Genomic DNA, 27,932 nt, shown 5'->3' with positions numbered 1-27,932 from the left:
GCCAAAAACAAAGTCAAACGCTGCCAAGAACATGGCAAATCCTGACCGTGTAGTAATGTTGGCTTATCGCAAGCTTGGAGGGATGTACTTCTGAAGTTTGCGTTTTTCTGGAAAGGAAGCAAATTTTTACTTTTCAACTGCCTTCAATCTTTCAAGTGTGTGTGTGTGTGTGTGTGTGTGTGTGTGTGTGTGTGTGTGTGTGTGTGTGTGTGTGTGTAAACCATAGTTAGTTACATTTGCAGTAACAGGATTTTGTCATTGTAGAAATTCATCTCATTGTGGTGAAGGAGCAATAACCAGTAAAGGTGACTAAGGAATGCTGACAACGGCTCCTGGGGAGGAAGTTACCCCTGGAAAGATTTCTAAAGCCAATGTGGATCTTAAACTAGCTACCAAAGCCCTCAGGCTCGTTATTAACAGCAGAGGTGAGGTTAAAGGCTTCTGAAGATTAGGACTCAGATTGATCCGGAGGAGCGGTGCATCAGTAAAACCGTTCCACACCACCCTGAAATTTGTGTGTAACAGCTGGCCTGTGCAATGCGCAATAAACACAACATATTATTTACTGCCAGATCATAATAGCAGATGATACCACAATGTAACATGCAGGCATTAATCTAACAGTTTCATTAAAAGCTGCATTTTCACAGATATTTCACTTTTATTTGTTGTAGATGCAGCAGAGAGAGTGACTTGCTATGTGCTGAGAAAAAGGAGATCAATTCAGTTCATCACTGAAGACTAACAAGTGTGCTCGCCTCTAAACACTCAGCGTGAGGACTGAAGGAAGAGTTTTACACTGCACTGCGCTCACAGCTTGTAGCCGATTAACACTCGTTCGAATAACAAATCCCACTTATATAGCTATAGCAAAGCCTCAACAGGCATGGACTTAATGCAGTTTGCAGTGTGCCATAAATGTCTAATTCATGAGAAAGAAAGGAAATGACAGTGTTTTTTAATCCAAAAGAAAACTGGAGAAATGAGAAGGAGACAGGAGGAGGAGAGAAGAAACAAACACTTCACATGTCAGATTTGATCACACTGGGTTAAACAGCACACTTCAGTTTAGGGGAAACACTGTAACATTGCATGTTATGTTACAGTGTCAAGACCATGTGGAAGAAAGAAGACTGATTCAAAACCTCAAAGTGAAGCTAGAGTTAAATGCTTTACTTAGAAACAATTCACGAAGTAAAAATCATCAGGTAATATTAGATTTCTTAGACAAACACATTTATATGATAGCATCTAATCCTGAAGTGACATTCTGGACCACACTCCATACCAGTTGGTGGCGGTATTGCACCATTCTGTTGTTTGCCAACCGCCAATAACATTTAGAAGAAGAAGAGCAGGAAGAAGAAGAAAAACAAGGAAGAAGTTGGAGGAAAGTTGTTTGTTTCTTGTGGGACGTGATTCTGTTCAAACCCGGATTATCTTCAGTCTCTTTTGTTCCTGCTTCCTAATGGGCTGAAACTTTGTCACGTTCGCGGGATGTTGAGTGTTCAGGTCAGTTGTGTGTCTTCCCGCCCTGTTTACCTCGGTGTAAGCTCATTGCTCACTTTTCATCTTTCGTAGGTTTTAATTTACGTTTGAAAGTTTCAAGTGCGGGTTAAAAACGGCCCGGTGTGTTCAAGGACGCCGCGGACTCGTGAATACGAGAATCCACTTTTAATATGTTTTTAGACTAAAATGTCGCTGTGTGGACGTCACGTGTCTGTCAACAAGTGCTGCGAATTTAGAAAACACGTCGGTGCAAATTACAAGTCTGTGTCATCATTTTTGTGCGTTTGCTGTCGGGCTGTTAACTCTAACATCACGATTAATGTGATTAAAAGTTTAAGTGAAAGCGTACAGCACATGTTCATGTATATAAACTTCCCCCTGTGATCAATAAAACTATTCTCATTCTTACATGCGAGTCCAGGAAGACTGCCATTAATACTTAACACAAAGATAAACGTCAAAGTAACAGCAGCAATAATAAACAGGGTTTAATTCACTCTGTAGTCTGCAGACTGTCGTAATACATTAGACCGGATTCTTTTCCACACTCAGAAACTGCAGATTGTACCTTAAAACAGCGGCCACGTGGTTATCAGAGTGCGCAGGTGCACATTCTGAGTGGGCCTGTCTGCAGATGAGGAAAACTGAGAAGATCTACAAGGTTTGTTTTTCCTCCTCTTGATATTTTTGGGCTCTTTAGAAATAAAATAAAAATGACTGGCTTTGCTATCTTTGTTTAAACTGAGACAAAAAAGTGATCCGTGTCGATCTGAAACAAAGAATCCTGGAACCACCTTCACTTTCGCTTTACTAATGTTAAGCTGCACAGGTTTATAGATGGCAAAAACATCACTGGTACAGTTTCACGTCATACTTTTTAGACACATTGCAAATGCAGGGCATACGTACTTTGCTACTTATTTCAGTATAAAATTATTTTCATCCTAAATACTGCATTGCTGTTTTTTGCAGCAGTTCTGTAGCAAGAATATGGCTCCATATGTTTATACTAGGGGTGCAACGATATTCGTATCGATGTTGAACCGTTCGATACAGTGCTTTCGGTTCAGTACGCATATGTATCGAACAATACAACATTTGTAATTTATTTTATCAACTTTCCTTCTGACGAGGCTGTCTGTGTGGAGCGCTCAGTGAATCTGCGTTCGACTACTCCGCCTAGGCTGCACTGTCGAGCGCAGATCCACTGAGCGCTCAACACAGACAGCATAGTCAGAAGGAAGAGCGCAGGGCAAGCTAGCGAGACAGAAGTGGACCTCCCCCACCCTCATTCAGATCTGGCGTTTGGAATTATTTTGGTTTTCATGTGACGTATGACCCTGAAGGTAAGCGAGTCATGGACTAAAGTAAAACAGTATGTTGGATGTGCCACGCAATGCTCAATTACATGGGTGGGAACTAGTGTGTTAGCGCAGTTAGCTCGTTAACGTGTTGGCCGTCTAGCCCCATGCACGGGGCGATCAGGGGTAGCTCGTTAACGGAGATTTGCCGTGTTGTGGTGTTAAGGTCATTTCAACGAGATTAACCTGAAAGCACTAGTGGGAACACAACGAATATGACTGCACATTTACGCCGACATCATCCTAGTGCAAAGACAAGTGGAAGCAGACAAAAACAACAAGCAGCATGCTACAAACTTTACCCGAGTCATTTAGACAGCTGTTAGCACAGGATTCTCCTTATGGAGACCTGATATGTTTAATATGCTGCTGAGAATATAGCCCAGAAGAAGCGGATAGTATAGCTTTTATTTTGGAAAGAGACATTTCTCTGTAATAAACTCTCTTTTCCAAAGATGAGTGATTCCTCAATCAGATACAGGGCTCGCAATATCGCCTGCCCGACGTCCCGGGGCTAGCGATTTTTCCAGTCGGGCTACCAAAATCTATCTCTGCCCTGCCCGTCCGGCTATTGTAGGAAAAATATATGTCAATGCTTTTGCATTCTTTCAGAAATGTAGCTGGGTAATTATGTCATTGGCATCGGTGAGCCACTGTCAATATGTGACATATTGAAGTTGCGTTTGAATTTGCGCTTGTTTTTTTGCTTTCACTTTGCAATCGCGCGAACTGTGTATAGAGAGCGACAGCACTGATCTGTGAGTGATGATAATTTGTGCACCAATTCCTCTGACATCGTCTTATTAATCGTTAGCTTACTATGCAAACATGACAAGTAGAGCAGGGCGATATGGCCAAAAATATTTATCACGATATATATTTGAAAATTTGCGATAACGATATAACTGACGATATAATTGATGCGAGACAAAATACAACTCCACAACATTACTAGCGCAAAAAGACAACCTTCCATTTATTTTCACTTAAACAAGAAGCTGGTTTTTATGTACATTAAAGCTTTATAAAAATGTAACAGTGCAAATGCAAATTCCTTGCTGAAAGGTTAACCAAAAGGCATTTCCAGTAGAAATGGGCTGACATATCCTGAGCATAACCATGTATAATATCCACTGAAGTTAAAAAGAGGTGCTTTGCAACATTAAACTGCAGTGTGCAGTACGTATTTTTCGGACCATAAGGTGCACGGGATTATAAGGCACATTAAGCGAAACAAAGCAGTCAGATAAATCAAACTTTATTAAACTCATTCTTCTTGCTTCCTCCACTTCTGTACCATTAATTCATTAATGTTGAATTCTCTGGCAGCGGCTCTATTCCCATGTTGTTGCAGTATACTAATGACTAACCTCGTATTGTGGATGGATTATCTCAGTTGTTCTCCTGACTGAAGTTTGGTCCTTTTACAGCATCCTGCCATGCGATTGCATTTGTCTCTAACCATGAGGAACCTTAACGTTAACTTTTATAAGTGGAAAAGTGTTAGCGTTCGTCCTCCAGCTTCACTGTTTATGTTATGCTAACATAGCTGTGTCGCTAGCGATCACGTAGCACATCATTATATACCAGCTAGCCCAACTTCAGTAACCCTACAAACGTCACTGCTGTTTAGTTTTCTGTCTTCATTTATGTTGGAAGTGATAGCAGAGCTGTACGTTTGATTTTTTTCAGAAATCTCTCAGTCAGAACATGCTATATCATGCTTAGGTAACTAGCGAAACTAGCGAGCTAACTTCCGCTAGCTTCCTGCTAGCTTCTAACTCCGTTAAATGTAATACATTTTGTATTCATGGATGCCTGGAAGTTAAACTTCATAGTTACACCTGGTAAAGCAGCAATGCTGATCGTTTTATTAAAGATGAAAGAATTTAGACAGTTTTTAACTCTTAGTGATGCTGCAGTGTTCGTTTGACCTGAAGTATACGGAGTTTAGGACCCAGATTACTCCCAGATTTAAGAGCATCTTAGTCCGACAAATACGACAATAACAACGGCCGCTTGCATGTTCTGCAAAAAAATGTGCTTTGTCGTGTATCTGACGGACAAACACCAAACCAGTTTCACATCACTGAAGTTGCACCATTTTTACAAACCAATTCTGGTTCATCTGTTTCACTCAACAATCGGCCATGTGCGTATGAAAACAAAGGCACTGCGCATGCGCGTTTTACTCATATTCTATCGCGATATTTCATTTTCCTATCGTTGCCTAACATTATACCGGTATTACCGTGAACGGTATAATATGGCCCAGCCCTAATGACAAGTGAAATCTCCCGCAGCAAGCTTAAACATGTGAGAGGTTGATCGCGCAGAGAATCGCTGAGCTTATGTGAGTGCGTGTGTAAAAGCAGCAGGATATATATTTCAGTTCTGCTGAGCCAAATAAGACGGGTCAGGGTGAAGAAGTGACAGCCAAAGAAAAGCTTACCACAAAACGGAGAAGTTATGACAAATCAGACTATAAGGCAAAAAGAAAGTGCAGCTTTATGGTTTCATGGACAAAAGAATTTCTGTGGCTGCAATATGACGAGCTAAATAACCAGGGCTGCACATAAGTGGTCCGCAGGTGCGCATTCGCTGTCAAAATAAAAAACACGCACAAGGGTTAGGGTTAAATTTAAAAACTGTACTTTTGAGTTAAAATATATATTTATAATTTAGAGCAGCACGGTGGCACGGTGGTTAGCACTGTTGCCGCACAGCAAGAAGGTCCTGAGTTCAATTCCACCATCAGTTTGCATGTTCTCCCCGTGTTTGCGTGTACTCCGGCTTCCTCCCACCGTCCAAAGACATGCAGCTTGTGGGGATAGGTTAATTGGATAATCCAAATTGCCACTAGGTGTGAATGTGAGTGTGAATGGTTGTCTGTCCCTATGTGTTAGCCCTGCGACAGACTGGCGACCTGTCCGGGGTGTACCCCGCCTTTCGCCCTATGACAGCTGGGATAGGCTCCAGCGCCCCCCGCGACCCTGAAAAGGATAAGCGGAAGCGGATGGATGGATGGATGGATTTATAATTTTAATAAATGACAAATTAAAAAGGCATGAACATTTCTTTTTGTATCGAAAAAATATCGAACCGTGACACCAAAGTATCGAACCGAACTGTGAATTTTGTGTATCGTTGCACCCCTAATTTATACACATAAATGAAAGTGACATTTTCTAGAAATAAAGTAGACCCATTTAAAAAAAATAAAAAAAAAAGGGAAAAAAATTATATAACATTGGTTCAACAAATTGATACTTTGAAATATTACAGTACTTGTCAAAAGTCTTGAGCCAGCCCTCGTTTCTTTAAAATGTTCTTGGTAAATGGAAAACGGGTACTGTGGTTCATTGAAATGTGCAGAATAGTCTAAATAATGACTTTATAAAGAACGTCAGTATTTGGTATGACCATCTTTTTTCCCCCTATAGTCTGAACTTTTACTCATCAGGAGGAACGTCTGTGACCTGGTCAGCTAATCTTTGCTGTTGCCAATAGTCCGTACCAGAAATACTACTTGTTTAATCTGATTGTTAATACAGTTAAGCAGCACGACTGATTACTGAAAGATAGTATTCATCTTTTCCAATGACTATGTCTAATGTGTGTTTGACATTAATCAAGGCTAAGCCTTAACTTGGTATCTGAGTGTGTGTTGGTTTTAGACTAGTTGGTTAGTCCATTCTTTTTAACGTCCCTAGTCTTCGGGACTAGTTCTGCAGGCTTCTTCAAGAACATTCAAAGCTCTCCTTTGGATGTTGGCTGCCTTTTGTTTGGTTCTCTGTCAAGATGATCCTCCAGTCCATGGTCAGTCTATGACTGATGGTGCTTTACTGTGTTTTTCAAACCCGGAATGGGAGTGTTTGGGTTTATTGGCATGCTGCAAAATGTTTTTGTTTTTTTTAATTAATATTTTATTTTTTAATAAGCAACCTATATGAACACAAATAAACCAAAATAAACAAATAATCAAAAATAAACATAAACAAACGGGTGTACCATCTAGTGTGTATATGCTCTCTCACACACACACACACACACACACACACACACACACACACACACACACACACACACACACACACACACACACACACACACACACACACATAATATGGCATACATAATTACAGAGATTCAAACAAGATCGGGTCTCCTTGACAAAATGTAATGTTTCCATTTAACCCAAATATCACTAAATATGTCATATTGGAGTCTATTAATGAAGGTAATTCTTTCCATTTTAAACAACCCATATACAATCTCATACCAGTCATTTAGTGATGGAATTTTCACACTAAGCCATTTCTTGGTAATAGTCTTACGGGCAGCCAGACTCAGAATACCATACAACAGCTTGGACATTTTATCTACATTCACTGAGTATAGATATCCAAACAAAAGTTCATCCCAATTAAAGGGAAGTTGCATACTAAAAATGATCTGTAACTCAGAATGAATCGATACCCAAAAAATGTTGATCATTGGGCAAGACCAAAACAGGTGAAAATGTTTTATTCCTTGGGCCCCACAGTTTCTCCAGCAGCTGGAGTAATTAGAATAATGTTTACTTTGTGCAGGAGTAATAAAGAACCTACAGAGACTCTTCCAACCAAAACATCTCCATATATTAGAACTAGGGCTGCCACAAACGATTATTTTGATAGTCGACTAGTCACCGATTATTTTTGCGATTAGTCGACTAATCAGATCATCATCCATTGGATGTAAAAAGTACAGCTTATTGCATCTGCTCTTATATAACTATCATTAGCTTTAAGTGTTTAAGGTCTGTGCTAACTAAAAATAAAGACAGGATGACAGTTTATTAAATTTTAATGAAATTTGCAGATTGTTTCGGTGAAGTTTAATAAACTCCTTGCTATCTAAAATATAACAGGACACCGGAGTATATTCTCCAGCATCTCACACTTCTGATAATCAGCTGTCTGCTTGACGTTTATTCAGCTGTGTAAAAACTATAACTTTAATCTCAGCCAAACAGATTTACTCAGGAACAAATAAAATACTTAAAAAAAAAGCCAAACAATAACATTTTTAAGTTATCTAAGTGACTTATATATGTTTAACCTGAGCAGCGAAAGACGGCGGTGGGTTTGAAAACGATTTGCCGGGAGTCCGGTGTTCTCACGGCTCTAGTTAGCCTTGCCCCCGGCTCGCTATCGAGCTAGTGGGTAACAGACGTCTCCGAAAACGTCGGAGCGCTTTTGAAAATATGTGGTGTCTTGATAAACTGAGCAGATATTTGAGGTTTACACAGCTACATTCCCGCCTGAAAATATGTTAAACGTTTATTTTGTGACCCAGAAAGAATAATAAGAGTAATATTAAAACTAACTAGCTGCCGCCATTGTTGGAAACTGAGCTGGGCCGCGCTATGAATTCTGGGACACAGCTTCTTCTTCTTCTTCTTCTTCGGGGTTTAACGGCAGCTGGCATCCTTGTACATGCAGTGCTGCCATCTTCTGTTTCAGTCCGTTATTACACTCTTAAATCCTGCTACTTATTCCTGCGTCTTTTGGGATCTTACAAAGCTTCAAACGACGCGTCGGCTATTAAATCAGTCGTCGACGATTTTGATAGTCGACGTAATCGTGACTAGTCGACTAATCGTGGCAGCCCTAATTAGAACTAGAAATTCTCCACTGAAAAGCACACTGCTGATACCAAATGTCATTTGAAATTGCTGTATTTGTTTCCCTTTCCCATTTTTTTTGATGTAGGTAGTATTCCAGTTCTTAACCTCTTGTATACCCTTATACAGTCTAGAAATCACCTTGAGGCCGGGGTCTGCCTGGTAAGCCTTGACAAATATACTCAAAACAGGTAAAGAGAAAAGATCTGTTCTCTTAGGTATAAAGTTATATAGGTGATGCCTAATTTGAAGAAACCTAAAAAAATACGTTTTACTTAACTGGTATTGATCTTTTACTGATTGGAAGTCCCTAAGAATTCCCTTATCGTAAAACATACAATATGCCATTAAACCTTGTCCTGCCCATTTTTTATATCTTACATCTAACTTATTGGGTAAAAAATCAAAATCAAAAGCGCACCATCTTAAAATCCTAACCTCTTCATTCCAATCATTCTTATTAAGAAATTGTAACCAAAGTTTTAAAGGCAGGTTAATCCATTGGTTTCCTTGATGAATTTGTTTTTTAATGAGTGTCACATCCCCTAAGATTGCTTGAATTGGAAAATCTCTTAAGGCCACTGTTTCTATTTCTATTTCTTTCCATCTCGCTTGGTAGTCTACATTACACCAACACACTAATATCCTCAATTGAGCTGAAATATAATAATCTTTCAAACATGGGAACCCCAACCCCCCTTTGTCTTTAGCCAACTGAATAGTTTGATACTTAATCCGTGGTTTTTTCCCTGCCATATGAACCTAGAGATTATTTTATCCCATTCCTGAAATTGTTTATCAGTTATTTCAACTGGGAGTGTTTGGAACAGATAAAGCATCCTGGGCAAGATATTCATTTTAACTGTATCAATACGTGATTCAAAATTTAAAAATGGTAATAAATCCCATCTTTTAATATCCTCTTTTATTTTATAACACAAAGGATTAAAGTTTGCATTATATATCTTAGAGAGATCTTTAGTAATATTTACTCCAAGATACTTCATCTGCTCTGACTCCCATTTCAAATTAGCTTTAGACTTAATTTCGTGATTTGGCTTATGATTAAAAGTTAATATCTGAGTCTTCGATATATTTAGTTTATAACCTGATATTGAGCTAAAGATCTCCAGAAGTGACAACAGCTTGGGGAAAGTAGTGTTTGGATTTGTCAAGTAAATCAAAATATCATCAGCAAACAAGGCATGCTGCAAAAGGAAGCAGCTGTCAATCAGACACTTGCTAGATGGTTTTGCACAGAGGATTAAAATCTAATGGTTCTTTGCTATCTTTATAATTCAGTCAATTCTCACACACTACTGGCTTTAGAAATCTTGGAGAACTATGGCTCAAGATCATTTTAAAAATGACCAAGTTTGGCTTCAAAATGTAAAGAATTTGGTCTTCAAGTGTTAAAACCAAGTATTTAAATGTGTTTAAGATAAGTTGTTGCTATGGTAACTAATCTTAAGATAATATTGGCTGTCCTTTTCTTTTAAATTATATTTTTTTTAAAATCCAAAAATGAACTCTGAACGTCTCCTAAATCTCCTCGTCCCCTCTCCTGGGGGCTAGTTCCAGAACCCATATAGTGCATTGAGGTGAGCATTAAAGGAAACCAGCCCAAAACTCAGGCGTAGGTCAGTAAACTGAAAAGTTAAAAAAAAGTTTAGTCACCGAACAATCAGCAAAGACAGCTCACTAACTGCACCCACCAAAAACAGCTATCTGGCACCAGAGCTCATCTTTCTCTGGCCTTAAATACCTTTAATTGCTGATAGGAGTCCTAAGACAGGACCTTCAGTAGGACATGCACACACAGGCAACTTCAGGAGGAGGCCCTGCTAGGGCCGTAACAAAGGCCAATACACAAACTAAATGTTGCCTGTTTTCCGGCCAGATTTCTAATCCTGGGGCGCAGACTAATCAGTGTCATCTGTTTGCACAGCAGTGATAATTAAAAAGAGAGGTGAGCTTTATCCTGCTTTAACCGAACACTCCATGCCACAAAGAATAAATCACTGTTTGAAATCCATGTTGTTCACCCTGATGTATATTTTTTTCTCTGAACAGGACCTCTGAAATCCAGCAAGTAAAGATCATGGCTTGTGCATCTCAGTCAGCCTTGGATTACGTCAGGAGTGCCAGAGACCACCTGGTGAGAACATTAAAGGGGTTCACTGAGATTGTGGAGAACCTGTCCACGAGAGGATTTTTCTCAGAGGAAGATGTGAATAAAATAAAGTCAGAGAGTGATGGATTTGACAAAACCAGAAGAATTGTGGACTATGTTATAGAAATGGGGGAAGAAGCTTGCTATGAGTTTCTCAGGATTATTGACACAACAAGGAGAACCTCTGGAGAGAGATCACTGTCTTTTGCAGAATATCCAGAGTCATCGTCCTCTCTGTCCAACATGTTTGATCTCAACTACTGGATCAGCTGCTTTTCCTTCAGGGAGGACATTAACATGGATGTACAAGGTATTTTTTAAACTGAAATGATTTTAACGTATAGATGATTTTTAATCCATCCATATTGTGTTGCTGTCCAGTGACACATCAGTGACATTAAATTGTTCTGCTTTTTTTTTTTCTCCCACACCTCCTTTCTTTCAGGCCCCAGCCCGTGTCACAGATACCAACAAAAGCTGAAATCAGAAGCTCAGAAGATTTCAGAAAGATCATGGACCCAAAGTAAAGCAGTCCTGTTCAACAAGCAGAGCTCCCTGTCCTACACCTCGCTTGTGTTAGACACACCAGGACAGGCTTCACCATCCAAAATAAAAAAGTCAAAGATCAAGAAAAGCAGGAAGCTTCGACCTAAAAAACTAAAAACGTACATACCTGAGGACAAACATGGAACCTCTCCGAGTGAACTCCTGAAAACATATGAAAGAAAAATCCTTTTGGTAGGAAAACCTGGAACTGGGAAAACAGCTGTGGTCCATCAGATGTTGAAACTGTGGTCAGAGAAAGATAACAGAGGTTTGGATTACATGTTCTACTTTGATATGAGAGAAACACCCAACATCACAGAGGTCCATAAACTGGAGGATCTTCTCTTCAGTGTGTTCTGTGAACCAGATGAAGGCAACGATGAGGTCTTAGAGGACATAAAGGATAATGCTGACAGTGTTACCATCATTTTTGATGGATTTACAGATGTTGGCTCTACATCTGTGGTGTTTAAGCTCATACAGAAGACTCTTCTACCTGAAGCAAAGATCATCATCACCTGCAGACCAGAGGTGGAGTCAGCAGACTTCCTGTTGGATTGGGACTGTCTCAGAGTGGAAGTGAAAGGCTTCAGTGAGCAGGGCATCAGAGAGTACTTATCCAAGAATCTGAGTGAGAACCACCTCAACAAAGTCTTGTGTAACCTGGAGTTATTCTCTCTTTGCCACGTCCCCATGTACGCCCTGATGGTGGTCGCCTGCTTTAGCTTTGAGGGCTCAGATTTCTCTCCACATCCCTGCACAGTTACTGAAATATACCTCAATATCCTCCATTTCTGCAATCAGAGAAATGTTTCCAAGACATCTGAAAATGAAAGTACTAAATGGGATGCAATACTGTCTTTATCTCAGGCAGCTTTTTGTGCAACAGAAGGGAAAAATGTGAGCCTAACATCACTGCCCAAACTAGACAGCTGTGCTAATTTGGCCATTTTGAGCAGGAATGTAATTCAAATCAGCCCAACTGTAAGGAAACCCTTGTGTGCCTTTCTCCACTACACGGTTCAGGAGTTTTTTGCAGCTCTGTGGGTCTTAAAGGATCCAGAGAAGACCAGATGTGTTCTACAGAAGTGTCTGGTTCAGGGCAGCAAACACATGAAACACTTGGTCCCTTTCCTGTGTGGACTGTTGAATGAGAAGAACACTGATTTGTTAGAAGGTCTCCTTCCTCCTCAGCAGCTCAGAGACACGTCTGGCTGGTTCTTCAAACACTTGGTGACCACCTTTGTAGGTTGTAGTGACAGTGAAGACTGTGAAATGGACTTAATGTTCTTATGTCAATGCCTCTATGAGTCTCAGTCACCTGATGCCTGCCTCTGCCTCCTGGATAAACTGGACTACTGTATTGATGCGAGTGGAGAGACTCTTGATCCTCAGCAGTGTTGTGTTCTGGCCTATGTTATCAGCCAGAGTCAGGAGAGGAAAATAGAGCTGAACCTGGAGGATACAACAGCATCAAAACAGGGAATGAGGCCTTTGCTGGGATGCCTCAGCAAACTTCAAAGGTAAGTGAGAACATTTAGATCTGAAGTTAAAGGGTTCTGTACATCTGTTTTTAATGTTTTAAATGTAAAGCATTCAGTGATTTAGAGCAGTATGTGTTTTTCTTAAAGTGAAAAATGAAAACATAGTAGTGAGAAGGATTTGTTTCAGCTTTGTTTCATCATGTTTCCAGTGAGTTGTACACAGCAGAAAGTTTGTACGTAGTCTTTAGGTATTTGGTAACATTATTCTTAAGTCTTGATGCATACATAGTAATCCAGGTGAGGGGATCCCAGAAAGCTAACTAACTTTTACCTGGACGTTTGTCATTTGAATGAGAGATTTTATTACTTATGTAAGACGTTTTCAGTCTCACCTGAAGCACATTTAACTTGTAAACTAGCACCACTGCATCACACTGACCCATGGTCTCATAATTATTGTGAAGTTAATTTCATGATCAGAGGCCATGAGCAGTGCTAAAGACATCCCAAAGTAAGGTTAGAGTAACAGACCTATCTCCCAGATTAATGCTGTGTTCATTTGTAGCTGTTACTCCTGAGTTATCAGGCAGACACGTATAGCTTTTATTCTCCAATGAGAAACATACTGCCTTTGTTACCTTGTGTTCAGTTAAAATCCACTAAGTCAAAATGTCTCACCCTCTAGTTCACATATAAACATAAATATAAGGATTTCCTCTACAAAAATGTGTTTAGATAAATTTTCATGTTGTTAGTCTGCTAGTTCAATACAGTTTTCTCATTAATGTACAAAGAATTATAAAGATTAGCTCGTCTCCTGAACACAACAAACAAGCTGACAGTGAGTCAAAACCTTTAAGATTTAAGAGAAGTATCTTTGTTTTTTAGTTTCTAACCAAACAGCAAGACCCAAACACGTCAGCAATGATCAGTCCATTAACCTCCTAACACCCGAACTCTTTCATGCATTTTACATTTCTTTTTGCTCTTGTGACTTTATAGTAGAACACTATACAGTCACAATTGAGTAATGATGTACAAAACTCTTTATTTGGTGTCTGAACACAGCAGCATTTTTCCTGAGTACAAAAACAAAAGGAGAAACAACAATTGTGCCCCTTTGAGCCACGTGGTTCATTTGAAAGAGCAAAACTTAGTATTGTTGTCTAGTAGGCAACCAAAATGTGATGTCCCCATATGTGGACGCCACATCCTAGGAGGTTAAAGTTGTCCTTATAACCAGAGACAAAAACTGCTACAAGAGGTAAATTAGTATTAAACCCCGATTCTTTTGTCCCCAGAGAAAATCTGACTCATAGTGGTCAAAACATTTTATATTTCTTTTTATTCAATCATCTTCCAGAAAGAGCCCTGCACAGCCCCAAAAGCCAGCTGCAGGATCTCTAACATTTGAAGCTCCACATGTGTCTTATATGGTGTTATTTCTGTAGACAGAATGATTCTTACATCCTGTTCAAACTGCGGTGACTCTGCTGACTATATCTGTTCGTATTTTGAATGTAGATTTTACACTTGTTTAAGATTTACTTTCTAAACCTTGAAGGCTGCAAACTCACATCAGCTCACCCGTCTCTGGTTTATATCGTATGCAGAGTCAATCCTCTTAAGCCTCTGGCAGCTTTGCACAAATTAGGAGTTTTGCATGAAAAAGGCGAACATGGTTCTTCAGTTTCAGCATGAATCTACACAAATAGACTTTGTTCTCAGCAGCTGATTACATGTGAACTAATGAAGTTCTCTACCAACCTTCCAACTGTAGGAGTGACTCCTTGTCACGCCAGCTGTGGAGCATTTCTCTTCTGACTGATGGGGACGTGGATTACGTGAGTTTACTTGACTTCACTGAGAATCAGCTGCACCTCCCAGTCAACAGTGAAACACAACTGTATGACCGAGCTGTGAGAGTCCTGCAGAAGAGGAAGAGGAAGGTGAAAGTCTGCCTTCACTGTGATCACAGAGTCTGTCAAAGTGCGAGCTCGGTCCTCTTACACCATTTACCCCACATCCACTCACTCAGGTATGCTCTTTGGTTTTACTTATTAAACACTCAATGTTTTCATGTGATCTTCAATTGTGGTTTAAAATCCAGTCGAGTTACTTTATAGAAATAATTGAACCAACTGTAGTACTGACCTTATATGTCTTTAATGTACTTTTAATGCTGGAGATATTTATCTGAGACAAATCTAGGACGGTGTCAGTGCTGCTTGTTTCTGTTTGTTGTTCTCAGATCAAATCATCACATCGTGTTTCCTTTTCTTCCAGTTTCTGTCAGTCATCAGGAAATCTCTCAGATCAAACTGAGTTGTTGATGAATCTCTTCATTGTAGCAGCAGAGAGAGAACAGAGGACAGGAGAGAAGATCCTCAACATGCTATCATCAGTCTGCTCTTATCAGACATTTCCTCTTCATTCTCATTACAATGACAAATATCAGAGTGACTTCCTGTTGGATCTGTACTCCCATGTGAAGGACTGTGAGACTAAAACAGGTCTGAGTGTCCTTCCATCATTACAGTCAGTTTTCCAGTCAGCTCCTGCAGTCTGGTCCATAAACCTCTCAGAGAGAAAGACCTCCATCCTCCTGGAGCTGCTGAAACTCCAACCAGAGAAGAAACAAGTGGAGCTGAGAGGCTGCTCACATGAAGAGAGTGAAGTGAGGAGTTTGCTGCAGTGTCTGCCTTTTATCTCACAGCTCAGGTAAACGACACGCTCTTCACACAATAAAGTCTGTCTGTCAATAAATGAGTGCTGAAAATAATTCATGAAAATATTTTAGCTCTATTTGACAATTTAGTTGCTGCTTGATTGAAGCCAGTTTATAGAAATGAGTCCACAAATTTGTAACGTTTACCTTCAACAGTTTTTTAACATGTGACAGTTTGTCTGTGAGAATAAAACTGCACTTAGTGACATTTACAGCATCACTAAGACCTCCTGGGAAAAAAGCTTCATTACAAATATTAATAAAAATTGTACTGTTAAGGTATTTATGTGTTTCTGATGGGCTTTAAAACAAAACAGCATCAAGCAGCTTTCACTGCAGAGGGAAACAGTTTGAGTCATCCAGGATGTTCAGCTTCAGCCTGCATTTGGGGCCTCTCTTCTCCACATCCACACAACGACCATTCATACGTTATTTCTGTCTTCTTCCACACAAAGTAGACCCACTGATTTCACCTCCATTAATAAGAAATATTGTTACATTAACAGGTGACACAGAGCTATAAACAATATGTAACTATAGCAACACAGGCAACACTGTTGCTGCATCAAAGGAGACTAAGCGATGCTGGTAGCAATCATTAACATGTGAATGAATGAATGTGTGTGAGCGCTCTGTGCTGCAGTTTATTTGTAAGCTGACAGCTGTGACACTTTGACCTCGATCCACTTAAACATGAAAGGTTACTCGCTGCATTCAGCTCTGACACACAATCTGGTGAAGGAGTTTGTGACGTTCATGTTATCATGAGCTCCAGCTCAGAGCAGACTGGACATAAAAGACTCAGAGAAAATGTGTCACTTACAGCTGATTTTAATCTGACACTGAACATAACCTGATCTACACCAGGCTGTGTTCAGCATCTGTTACCATGGTGATATAGCCAGGTACAGAGAGCTAGTCTGGTGAAACTAAACACTGACAGGAGGCTCAACGTGGCCACTAACATGTGAATCTTTGTGTTTAAGACTTTTCTGAACCAGAAAATATTAATTGAGTCTAATTTTCAGTGTAAACAAATCTTAATCTAAATGAATTAACTGTAAAATGTTGGTAAATATGTGATTTCCACGTGTGTGATGTGAGCAGCAGGTGAAGCTGCTGTTGTAGATGTTGTTGTTCCCCTCTGTGTGTTTCTGTATTGTTGATGTTTAGTGTTTTGCTGCTAACACTTTATAACAGCTGCACACTCTTCAGCATTAGTGTTAGTTAATACTTGTTTCATCATTTATGAAGCATTGCTCCTCCTCAGTATGTCGTTCATAAACATGGATACACATGATGAAGTTTTGCTGAAGAGGCTCAAATATAACATGTTCAATGACAGCAGTCTGATACTTTTCCAATGATGGACGAACACTTTATAAAGTTGTACATGTGTTACAGATATTCCTGAGTTAATTCAGACAGTTACTGGTTGTTAGTGAAGTATGTTGTGTGAGCTGGTCTAAAGTGAGGCCCATCCATGACTTCCAAAGCATTTATCACATAACCTGAAAGCTCAGCAGGACCTGGAGACGCCAGCAGGTCTGAGCTGTCTTCATGACAGGAAAAGGAAAACACACAAAGTGATACAGAACATACAAATATTGATCACACAGTGCAAACATAACTCACTGAAGGTTTGCAGAGTATTAAATGAGCAGGGCCAGAGTGTGAGTTTGAGGCTTTAAGAGAGGAAGAGACTCACTGAGCAGCTGGAGCCACTCAGAGCTGTAACTTCAATGTCCTGAAACTTCTTCTATCAAATCAAATGTGAATGATCACAAAACACTAGTGAATATTTCACACAGCGTCACAGACGAGTGTAAACAGCACGAACACAGTGTTGATATTGAAGCGATCAAGGCTACTTTAGCTGCTCCCTCATCACAAGGAGTCACCTGATGATGCAGGAAAGTGTCTCTGGGATGTTGAAGAGTTTGGAAGTTCTGTCGTTGGCTCCTCTGGTTTGTAGTCAGTCAGTTTTAGTAAAGACGTCCAGTCAGCTTCACTTCCAAAGTGCTCCTGAGTGAAACACAGCAGCTAAGCTGTTTGGTGCTGTGCTTTCACACAGGTGAACTCAGGTGAAGGCTGAAAAAGGGGGCGTGGCCTCCTCGTCTGGCACAGTGAAAGCTCAGAGCAGCTGCTCAGGCTAAGGAGGTGATGAGGTTCAGAGGTGGCTCGCCATCTCCTTCATCATAGAGAATCCAGCGCAAACAGCATTTCCTGTCATAGAAACATTGTAGAAAACAGACGTTACTGCATTAAACCAAGAAACACCAGGATTCAGTGACCATAGCAAATATAAAATCTAAACTCTCCAAATACTCCGACGTACATGAATAATACAACACTGTATTACAGCTGTTCTCACAGTGTTCTACCTTTTTACAGCAGTGACATAATTATTTGATCCTCTGCTCAATTTATGAGTTTGCTGACTTCCAAAGAAATAAACAGACTCTGATTTTTATCAAAGTTTCATTTTACTGAAGACAGAAAATCAGCAAAGATCCAGATTAAACTCACAAACATTGCAAAGTGTGTCAGCAGTGTGTGGTTGTTTCAATGCAGCTCACATCAAATCATCACTGAATGTTTCCTTCTTATTGTTGCAGAGTTGATGCTGAGACATCAGATGAAGACCGAACGAGGATCTTTGTGAGTCTGTTCTGTGCAGCAGCAGAGAGAGAGCAGCAGACAGGAGAGAAGATCCTGGAGCTGTTAGCATCAGTGTGCACATACAAAAACAGTCCTCTTAAAGAGAAATGGTGTGACTTCCTCCTGGACCTGTACTCTTATGAGACTAAAACAGGTGTGAGTGTCCTTCCATCATTACAGCCAGTTTTCCAGTCAGCTCCTGCAGTCTGGTCCATAGACCTCTCAGAGAGAAAGACCTCCATCCTCCTGGAGCTGCTGAAACTCCAACCAGAGAAGAAACAAGTGGAGCTGACAGGCTGCTCACATGAAGAGAGTGAAGTGAGGAGTTTGCTGCAGTGTCTGCCTTTTATCTCACAGCTCAGGTAAGTCAGATTGTATTCAGAAGCTTAGTGAAGAGTTTTGATGGAGAACATGCGTTCACCACATGCAGTATACACATAGTATATAGTTACTTTACAAAGAAAGCAGAAAACAACTTTTCTATTCGTTTAATCTTAAAGTAAAGTTTTTACCGTCTCTTCTTGATTTAAAGAAGCTTCTAAAAGTGGAATTTTGACAAATTTCTAAAATATTTGTGTTTTCTTGTTTTTATGAGGATTAATAAATTAGTTATGTGCTGCAACTGAGATGATATGTTTCCCTCGTTTATGTTATATTTAACATGGAGCGTCATTATGTACAGGAACCATGGACCAGATGGAGTCCATCAGCAGTGTGTGGTTGTTTCAATGCAGCTCACATCAAATCATCTCTAAATGTTTCCTTCTTATTGTTCCAGTGTTCTTTTGGAGACTCAAGATGGTGAAATCAGGTTCTTTGTGAGTCTGTTCTGTGCAGCAGCAGAGAGAGAGCAGCAGACAGGAGAGAAGATCCTGGAGCTGTTAGCATCAGTGTGCACATATCAGACATTCCCTCTTCATGAGAGACACATGGATGAAGATGATGATGATTATCTGAAGCAGTATCAGAGTGACTTCCTGTTGGATCTGTACTCCCATGTGAAGGACTGTGAGACTAAAACAGGTCTGAGTGTCCTTCCATCATTACAGCCAGTTTTCCAGTCAGCTCCTGCAGTCTGGTCCATAGACCTCTCAGAGAGAAAGACCTCCATCCTCCTGGAGCTGCTGAAACTCCAACCAGAGAAGAAACAAGTGGAGCTGACAGGCGGCTCACATGAAGAGAGTGAAGTGAGGAGTTTGCTGCAGTGTCTGCCTTTTATCTCACAGCTCAGGTACATGAATTCTTCTTTACATGATTAATTCTTCAGAAGACGAGATGCTCCCTGAAGTCAGCAGTGGAAACATTTTTCAGTATATGCATTTTAATATAATTGTATAATTGTACAGACGGCTGAAGAGTGAAGCAGCTTGATCATAAGCAGGCTTTCTTTGTGTGAGCTGGCTTGATGAAAGCTAAACCTGCAGTCAGAGATGACAGCTGTGACAATGTGGGGGAAACTTTGTGTTCACTCAGCTTCAGTCTCTGTCCACACTCACATAAAAGGAGGCCTTTGATTTGCTATTTCTCTCTTCTTCCACACTAAATGGACCAATCGAATGCCACCTTCATCAGTCACAAACATGAGCACATGAATGGATGATAAACATCTGTGAAGAAGTGAATGAATAGATGTGTTTGAGCGCTCTGTGCTGCACATTAGAGCTGTAAGAAATATTTGTAAAAATTATTATTGAAAAACTATTTTAATAGTAAGGCAATATGAGCAGTGTTACAGGCACAGCCCTAAAGACGGGAGCCTCATGGGCAGTGTGGTCCGTGCAATTCTGCAGATTTACTTTCTTTTTTTTAACAGCGCATTGTGTTGTGCATCCTGATTTGTTGCAGACCATTATCAATCAACCTTGAGCCGTGTCTCCTGTCCAGTACAGAACGAGTTCAGCTTGTCAAATTTACATAAATCCTCGAGCAGCAGTGCTGTTTGTTTGTAGGTTTTCTCCCCCACAAACACAACAATGTCGACGAAACCTTTTGCACCGTCAGAGGCTCCTGTGGTAGCTCCCAAAAGGCTGAGGAAGACGCTAACTATGGCACCAAAAGTTTGACTTCTGCACATGCTAAAGGAAGCTAGAAGTTACCGCATTCTTCAGATTATAAGACGCATTAAGCAAAGCCAAACAGTCAGAGGAGTCAAACTTGACTCATTCTTCTTGCTTCGTCTACTTCTGTACCATTGATTCATTAATGTTGAACTCTCTGCAGCTGTTCCCATGTTCTGAAAACAGGGTTTGATCTTTGGCTTCTTCTATAATACTGGACTTATTTTTCTAACAAGGTTTGAACTTTGTGTTTAAACAAGCGAGAGAAGAGTGAAAATGTTCATACCTGTCTGAGGAAAGTGTACAGCTTGTAGTGAGGTTATTTACAGCCTTCAAACATCTATAATAACTTTAAAAAATGAAGCTGACTACTGTACAGATTTCACCTATCGCGGGATTTTTTAGAACCTAACTGCCACAATAAACAAGGGTCCGCTTTAAACATAAAATAATGAGGCCTCTGCCTTTAAATGTGGGGACAGTAACTGTGTGTGTGTAAGTGTGTAAAAACTGCACATAGTGAGACGTGAAAAAAGACGCACAACTTTTGACGCTGCGTGATGAACCCCGTATTCCTCGTCCACGTAAATGCAAAGAAGGAGTTTAAAAAATCTCAGTTTTAGATGATTCAAAATGCCGTTTACGTGTGAACGAAAGGCCCAAACACATAGAAAAAGCTGTATAGGTGTGGACAGAGCTTAAGACGTAGAAGATTATTTTATTGCTACCAGTAAATGATTGCAGTTTACTCTTATTTGTTTCATTGTTCACTAAAGGTTTTAGGTTTGAAATAAATTTTAAGTCGAGTTGGTTTTGGTCTGGTGAGTAACCTTCAGTAATAGTAATAAATCACACAGCAATGAGACATTAATGTAGTTGTAAAATCTTGATAATATATTAAGTAATCCATAGTATTCAGAATACGTTACAAAATACCTTTTGGGGCATGTAATCTGTAATCTGTAGTGGAATACATTTGAAAACTTACCTTCCCAACACTGGCTGTGAGTCAGTAACAGTCTAAATACTATGCTCAGCTGCTCTGATGGAAGATGGCTTTAAAATGGACTTTCATTATATACAAGATGGAGTCCATCAGCAGTGTGTGGCTGTTTTTATGCAGCTCACATCAAATCATCACTGAATGTTTCCTTCTTATTGTTCCAGTGTTGCATATGATGGGTGTTCAGATCCTGATGAAGCAGTCAGGATCTTTGTGAGTCTGTTCTGTGCAGCAGCAGAGAGAGAGCAGCAGAAAGGAGAGAAGATCCTGGAGCTGTTAGCATCAGTGTGCACATATCAGACATTCCCTCTTCATGAGAGACACATGGATGAGTATTATTATCTGAAGCAATATCAGAGTGACTTCCTGTTGGATCTGTGCTCCCATGTGAAGGACTGTGAGACTAAAACAGGTCTGAGTGTCCTTCCATCATTACAGCCAGTTTTCCAGTCAGCTCCTGCAGTCTGGTCCATAGACCTCTCAGAGAGAAAGACCTCCATCCTCCTGGAGCTGCTGAAACTCCAACCAGAGAAGAAACAAGTGGAGCTGACAGGCTGCTCACATGAAGAGAGTGAAGTGAGGAGTTTGCTGCAGTGTCTGCCTTTTATCTCACAGCTCAGGTAAGTCAGATTGTATTCAGAAGCTTAGTGAAGAGTTTTGATGGAGAACATGCGTTCACCACATGCAGTATACACATAGTATATAGTTACTTTACAAAGAAAGCAGAAAACAACTTTTCTATTCGTTTAATCTTAAAGTAAAGTTTTTACCGTCTCTTCTTGATTTAAAGAAGCTTCTAAAAGTGGAATTTTGACAAATTTCTAAAATATTTGTGTTTTCTTGTTTTCATGAGGATTAATAAATTAGTTATGTGCTGCAACTGAGATGATATGTTTCCCTCGTTTATGTTATATTTAACATGGAGCGTCATTATGTACAGGAACCATGGACCAGATGGAGTCCATCAGCAGTGTGTGGCTGTTTTTATGCAGCTCACATCAAATCATCTCTAAATGTTTCCTTCTTATTGTTCCAGTGTTGATTGGTGTTCAGATCCTGATGAAGCAGTGATGTTCTTTGTGAGTCTGTTCTGTGCAGCAGCAGAGAGAGAGCAGCAGACAGGAGAGAAGATCCTGGAGCTGTTAGCATCAGTGTGCACATATCAGACATTCCCTCTTCATGAGAGATACTTCTATGATTATCTGAAGCAATATCAGAGAGACTTCCTGTTGGATCTGTGCTCCCATGTGAAGGACTGTGAGACTGAAACAGGTCTGAGTGTCCTTCCATCATTACAGCCAGTTTTCCAGTCAGCTCCTGCAGTCTGGTCCATAGACCTCTCAGAGAGAAAGACCTCCATCCTCCTGGAGCTGCTGAAACTCCAACCAGAGAAGAAACAAGTGCAGCTGAGAGGCGGCTCACATGAAGAGAGTGAAGTGAGGAGTTTGCTGCAGTGTCTGCCTTTTATCTCACAGCTCAGGTAAATAAGTCGTGATGGTTTCATTTGCAGAACGTTTCCAGCATGTTCTCTGATCCCATCTTCGCTGTGTTCCAGCTGTGGTCCAGAGTTCTTCCAGAGTGTGTGCACATCCATGTCTGTAAGATCCAGAGAGGAGGCCCAGCAGCTGGAGTCTCTGCTGCAGCTGCTGGGCTTCCAGCTGCTGCTAACAGGAGCGTTACACAGGAAAAGCTGCTGGTCTGTGGGGAGAGTTCTCAAACTGTGCGGCTCTAAAGTGGATCTCATCCTCACACCCAGCAAGATGTCTGCCAGAGGAGGCGCTCTGCTCTTCAGACACACAACACAACTACACAGTCTGAGGCAGGAAGTGAAACCATGACTCTCTCCTGCTCTTCTAACATCATTTCTATGTGAATCTTTAGTTCTTGGTGTTCATCATTTCTGCTCTTTCGTCTCTTCGTTCTTCAGGCTTTCCATCGACATGTCCTTGCTGCTGTCTCAGTGGGTAAGAAGAGGCAGAGCGGCCCGTCGGCTGGCTGTTGAAGAGCTTTCTCTTGTGCCTAAGAAAGCCCGACCATCACACAGAGTATTGTTGAGGGCCGTCAGTAGTTTGGCTTCCCTGCTGAGATACTGGACAGTCGGACGGTTAGACCTGACTGAGACCTGCATCCCTGCTCAGGGTCTCATTGCACTGCTGCTCCATCATGGTCCTCTGACAGTCAAGTAAATGTCTTTCTGAACATCACAGGACAAATAAAATGTCGATTTTTACTTCAAAGCTTATTTTATATTGATGATCTCTGCAGACTGAGTGAAGAGAGCTTCCAGCAGCTCCTGTCTCTCCTCCATGAAACCCAGGACAAGGACTTGACGTTGTCCTTCTTGAGTAAGGTTGGTGGAGACCTGACCTCCTGCTGCCTGAGCTGGGAGCTGCTTCACTATCTGCTGCAGCAGCCGTCGGCTCAGACCATCACTGTGGACCTGAGGAAGAGCCTGTTCTTACAGGAGGAGACCACACGTCTGCTTCCCTTTCTGGACAGGATTGTGTTTACAAGGTGCTGAATGTGGTTTGATCTTTTACACAGTTTCTGCTGATTAATCAGGAGGATTTGAAATGCTGTCTCATCTTTAATCAGCACTTCATGGATCCTTTAAACAAAGTTGGAAATAAACTCTTTGTTTTCAGGCCCAGTCCCAGCTTTGTGATGAGCTCCATCAGAGAGCTCTACAGAGCTCACGACAGTCACGCTGTTCCCAGTTTGCTGAGGTCGCTCGGTCATGTGATCAGCCTGAGCTGCAGACAGCTGGACTCAGTGGACTGTGCTGCTCTGATCTTCATCCTCAGACACGGAGACGGAGTCAGACTGAACCTGCTGTGGACCTCCATACCAGCAGGGGGAGTAGAGTCCATCCTGCTCATGCTGGACAGCGTTTCTCGTCTCAGGTCAGATATTAGAGCTCGTTTCTGTGCTGCGCTGTGTGATTGCTGAACAACACACTTTATTGTAACATAATGCTTCAAAAACAAGCTAACATTTTACTGTTAGTGTGGAACAGATTACATGAACAGTTGAACAAGAAACTACAAGGAAAGTTTCAAACAGCAGGCAGAGTGAACATCATTTAAAGGTAGAGCAGTAATAATAACAACAACAGCAACAATAACACATTTTATTAGTGGGCGCCTGTCTAACAACCCAGGGTCACCGTAGCAAACACGGAACAGGAAACAGGATCAAACAGTAACTGGTTCATGTTGATGTTTACAGACAGTAAGCTGGTTTGAAGACGGCTTTGAGTTCAGTTTTCCTGGAAAAGAATCCCAGAGCCGCTGATAGTGGTGCTCATAGTGGCGACATGTACGAACAACAATGTGGTGAAGCTTCCTATCTTATATATCATAGTTGGAAAGAGACGATAATTACACTCTGATGACACAAACAACATGTTCTCACTATGGTATGTGTTCTTTAATGATGACCAGATGTTTATTTCACTGCTTATCATCGAGGGTTTCATCACAGATGCCCCGCCCCCGACTGTTGTTTAGTCTCAGAGATTCACACACGCTTTTCTTTAGCATTAGCCCGCTGTCATGGCAACAGTGAGAGCCGTTTGTTGTATTTTAATCCAACACAAACTTTACTAAACAACAAAGAAATTCAGACTAATCAAAAGTTTCATTTTTTTTATTTACACCCAAGGGCCGACTTATCGCTGAACACACTGCAGCTTAGCATTAGCCGTCCTGTTTTTAGATGTCACACAATATTCATGAATTATTTACAAAGTTTACAAATGTCAGCTTTGCAATTTCTCATTAATTATACAGATAATTGTTTAAAAATATATTATTGGAAATCATTTGGTGAAGTTTACAAATGAGGCCCAAACATTTCTGGTGATCTTCAGTGTTTCCCAAACTGCAGCCTCTGACTTGTTGCTTCTGATTTGTGTGTCTCATTTGTGGTTTTACCAAATGGTATCATCAGCGTTATTGTCATTTTAATCTTAGTGAATTAAAATTGGTCGAATTAACAATTTAATTGTATTAATTATAGTTATTATCAAGTGTTGTCATTACACCTCCTGGGCTACTTTTATCAGCTGCTCGAACAACAAGCTGAAGGCTGCAAATCACAAGTTTGTCTGCAGACACATTTGAACTGGACCCATTAAAATAATCTGCTACATGCTGTGTTTCTGTGGCTTCCTGGACACAAAGGAGACATTTACTCTTCATCACTGCTGACAAATGATGCTTTTAATCTGATAAATGCAGTAAATCATGAACAACGAGTTACCAGATGAACAGAGTCCTTATTCATTTAAAGCTGTTATCTGTTAACATCCACCTGCACAATCAGCCCAAGCAGGGAAACTGGGCTCAGTGTGACTTTGTCTTAATAACATGAGTGCTGTGCATAAATCCAACATCTAATTACAATAATGTGTCTGCTGCTAGTTCATAGATGCTGTTCTTAAAATCCTTTAGTTTTAAAGATCAACACATTTTATTGGAGCCAGCAGTTTGTTTGCAGCATCTATCATTTTAGATTTTCTGTCTCCATGCGTTTCTTTCCAGTGTTGACAGGAACCAGCTGCTGAGGTTCATCCACTGCTGTGCTGCCTGTGACGTCCAGCAGGAGGCAGCGTCAGGCCTGCTGAGGACTCTGCAGCACAGCTTGGATCTGTCCTGCTCCTCCTGTGTGGAGCTACCGGAGGAGGATCAGACTGAGCCTCTGAGTCTGACTGCTGATGACTGCAGGGCCGTCTCCACCATCCTGACACAGGGCAGCCGGGACACACAGCTGGACCTGCGAGACTGTGAGGTGGAGGACAGCGTGCTGGACCTGCTGTTTCCTGTCCTCCACAGGGTCCGCCTCAGGTGGGAAAGACCACCGAAGAGTCTGAACCAGAGAGAACCTTGTTCACGCTGGTGTTGATGCATCCTGACAGTTTCTCTGTTTGTCCTGTTTAGAGTCAGTAACACTGTCCTCCTCCAGCTGCTGTCTCTGGTTCCTGTGAACAGTGAGAGGGACGCAGTGAGGCGGGCGGTGTCCCTGTGTACAGCCCTGGGTGGAGAGCTGGATCTCAGTCACAGCACGCTGGATCAGAGGGTCTGCGGGGCTTTGGTCCAGATGCTGGACTCGTGTGAAGGGCTGACAGAGCTGGACCTCAGTCACTGTCAGCTCACTGACCAGCTGCTGCTCCCTCTCATCACACATCTGCACAAAGTCCAAGTCCTAGAGTGAGTGTCACACACTGATCCTCCTGTGGGAGGCACCAACAACCATCAGCCTGTTCACACACACTACAGTAATATAATGTGCAGCGATCAGTTAGAGCCACATGTTGTGTTTGTGTTACAGTCTGAGTCACAATCAGATCACTGATGCTTCGACCGATGTGTTACTGCAGCTGCTCTCCATCAACCCCTCCATCCACTGTGTGCGGTGAGCCAACATGAAGGAGTTTCTTCTCAGACTCTGAGAGGAATCATTCACAGCCTGAGCTCACGTGGATTCATGTTGTTCTGTGTGAGTGACGTCTGCTCTCTGCTTTGGTCTCTTTCTAGACTCTTCAGCAACAACATCGTGCACAGAGCAGCCTTCAAGGAGCACACGCAGTTTGAGATCTGGTGAAGCGCTCGCCATCATCTTTAACATCGTCGTCATGGTCGTCATCATCAGGGAGATGTAGTTTTATGGTCTCAGTAAAAACTCTCACAATTGCATCATACTAATCTGTAATATACAAGAGCAATAATAGAAATAGAAACGAGCACGTCTCATGTTTCTGCGGATTTTTATTTTATGGAGATCTGAAGCCATCTAGTGGTCATCCCAATATTTACACATCAGGTTGTATTATTGTGATTAAAATGTTTTCAATTAGTGTAAAAACAAAATGAGGCTGTAACAGTTTTATTGTACAGTTGTGAGTCGGCTTAGTTTATTTTTGGTACTTTTGCAATAACTGTACTGATTTTTGTGTACTCGCACACAAATGTTGATTCCACGAAATACAAACAGATACTGAAACGTGTAACAGCTGAATTGTTCATTGAACAAATAATGAACAAGTTCTCACAATCATCTCTTTCCAATGGAACCTATAACCAGATAGGTTATAGGTTCTTATAATCCCGTGTGCCTTATGTATGAACTCTGGTTGTGTTTACTGACATTGAATCGATTTTATGTACACGGCGCTTGAAAATCTGTCAAATGTTTTAGTACGACTTTGCTAAGCTACGAAGCCGGACCGCTTGATGGATTGTCGGAGCGTTACGGCTATCGTAGGCGGAGCCTCGCGGAGTGATACGTGCTGTGCTTCAACATAATATTACCGTATTGTGTGTGTAACCTCTTTTTAAGTTTTGTACATAGTATACATGATTATGCTCAGGATCTGTCGGCCAGTTTCCACTGGAAATGCCTTTTGGTTAAACTGTCAGCGAGGAATTTGCATTTGCACTGTTAAATTTTTATTATATTATTATATATTATATAACTTTTAATGCACATTAAAAAAAACAGCTGCTTGTTTAAGTGAAAATACATTGGTTTTTTTTGTTTTACACTAATAAAGTTGTAAATTATTTTGTCTAGTGTCAATTATATCATCAGTTATATCGTTATCGCAAATTTTCAAATGTATATCGTGATAAATACTTTTGGTCGCCCTGCTCTAGTAACTACATAAATTGCAAAAAAGTGCAATAAACTACAAAAATATAAAAAATCTTTGTTTTTGTTTTTTTTACATATATTTATAGTT

General features: G+C 40.8%; 2 protein-coding genes across 2 annotated transcripts in view; one reads left to right on the top strand and one right to left on the bottom strand.

The window, feature by feature from the left end:
• LOC147333619 (protein NLRC3-like) overlaps nt 1-27,932 on the bottom strand; it is a 231,567-nt gene that overhangs the window by 122,571 nt on the left and 81,064 nt on the right. The gene's annotated exons all lie outside the window — the stretch shown is intronic.
• LOC147333622 (uncharacterized) lies at nt 33-27,896 on the top strand. The gene is made up of 18 exons (XM_086286425.1): nt 33-425; nt 675-1,512; nt 10,612-11,021; nt 11,157-12,780; nt 14,522-14,779; nt 15,028-15,462; nt 18,088-18,492; nt 18,909-19,361; nt 21,355-21,810; nt 22,227-22,670; nt 22,746-23,009; nt 23,118-23,372; nt 23,456-23,704; nt 23,836-24,093; nt 25,735-26,037; nt 26,131-26,400; nt 26,522-26,605; nt 26,728-27,896. Exons 3-18 carry the CDS (start codon nt 10,640-10,642, stop codon nt 26,792-26,794), a joined length of 6,207 nt encoding a protein of 2,068 aa, XP_086142551.1. The 5' UTR covers nt 33-425; nt 675-1,512; nt 10,612-10,639; the 3' UTR covers nt 26,795-27,896.

Source organism: Aulonocara sp. 'chitande type north' Nkhata Bay, linkage group LG3 (genome assembly GCF_057382095.1).
Source record: "Aulonocara sp. 'chitande type north' Nkhata Bay isolate Kocher_YH1m ecotype deep benthic linkage group LG3, A_spYH_male_GT1.1, whole genome shotgun sequence".
Lineage (NCBI taxonomy): Eukaryota > Metazoa > Chordata > Actinopteri > Cichliformes > Cichlidae > Aulonocara > Aulonocara sp. 'chitande type north' Nkhata Bay.
The sequence above is the reverse complement of the archived record's forward strand: the minus strand, read 5'-3'. Positions and strand labels throughout refer to the sequence as shown.

Excerpts from the sequence above, each read along its gene's own strand:
- LOC147333622 (XM_086286425.1), top strand. The coding sequence starts at position 10,640 with ATGGCTTGTGCATCTCAGTCAGCCTTGGATTACGTCAGGAGTGCCAGA. Across the intron at positions 11,022-11,156 it reads CATTAACATGGATGTACAAG|GCCCCAGCCCGTGTCACAGA; the intron begins GTATTTTTTAAA and ends CCTTTCTTTCAG. Across the intron at positions 12,781-14,521 it reads TGCCTCAGCAAACTTCAAAG|GAGTGACTCCTTGTCACGCC; the intron begins GTAAGTGAGAAC and ends TTCCAACTGTAG.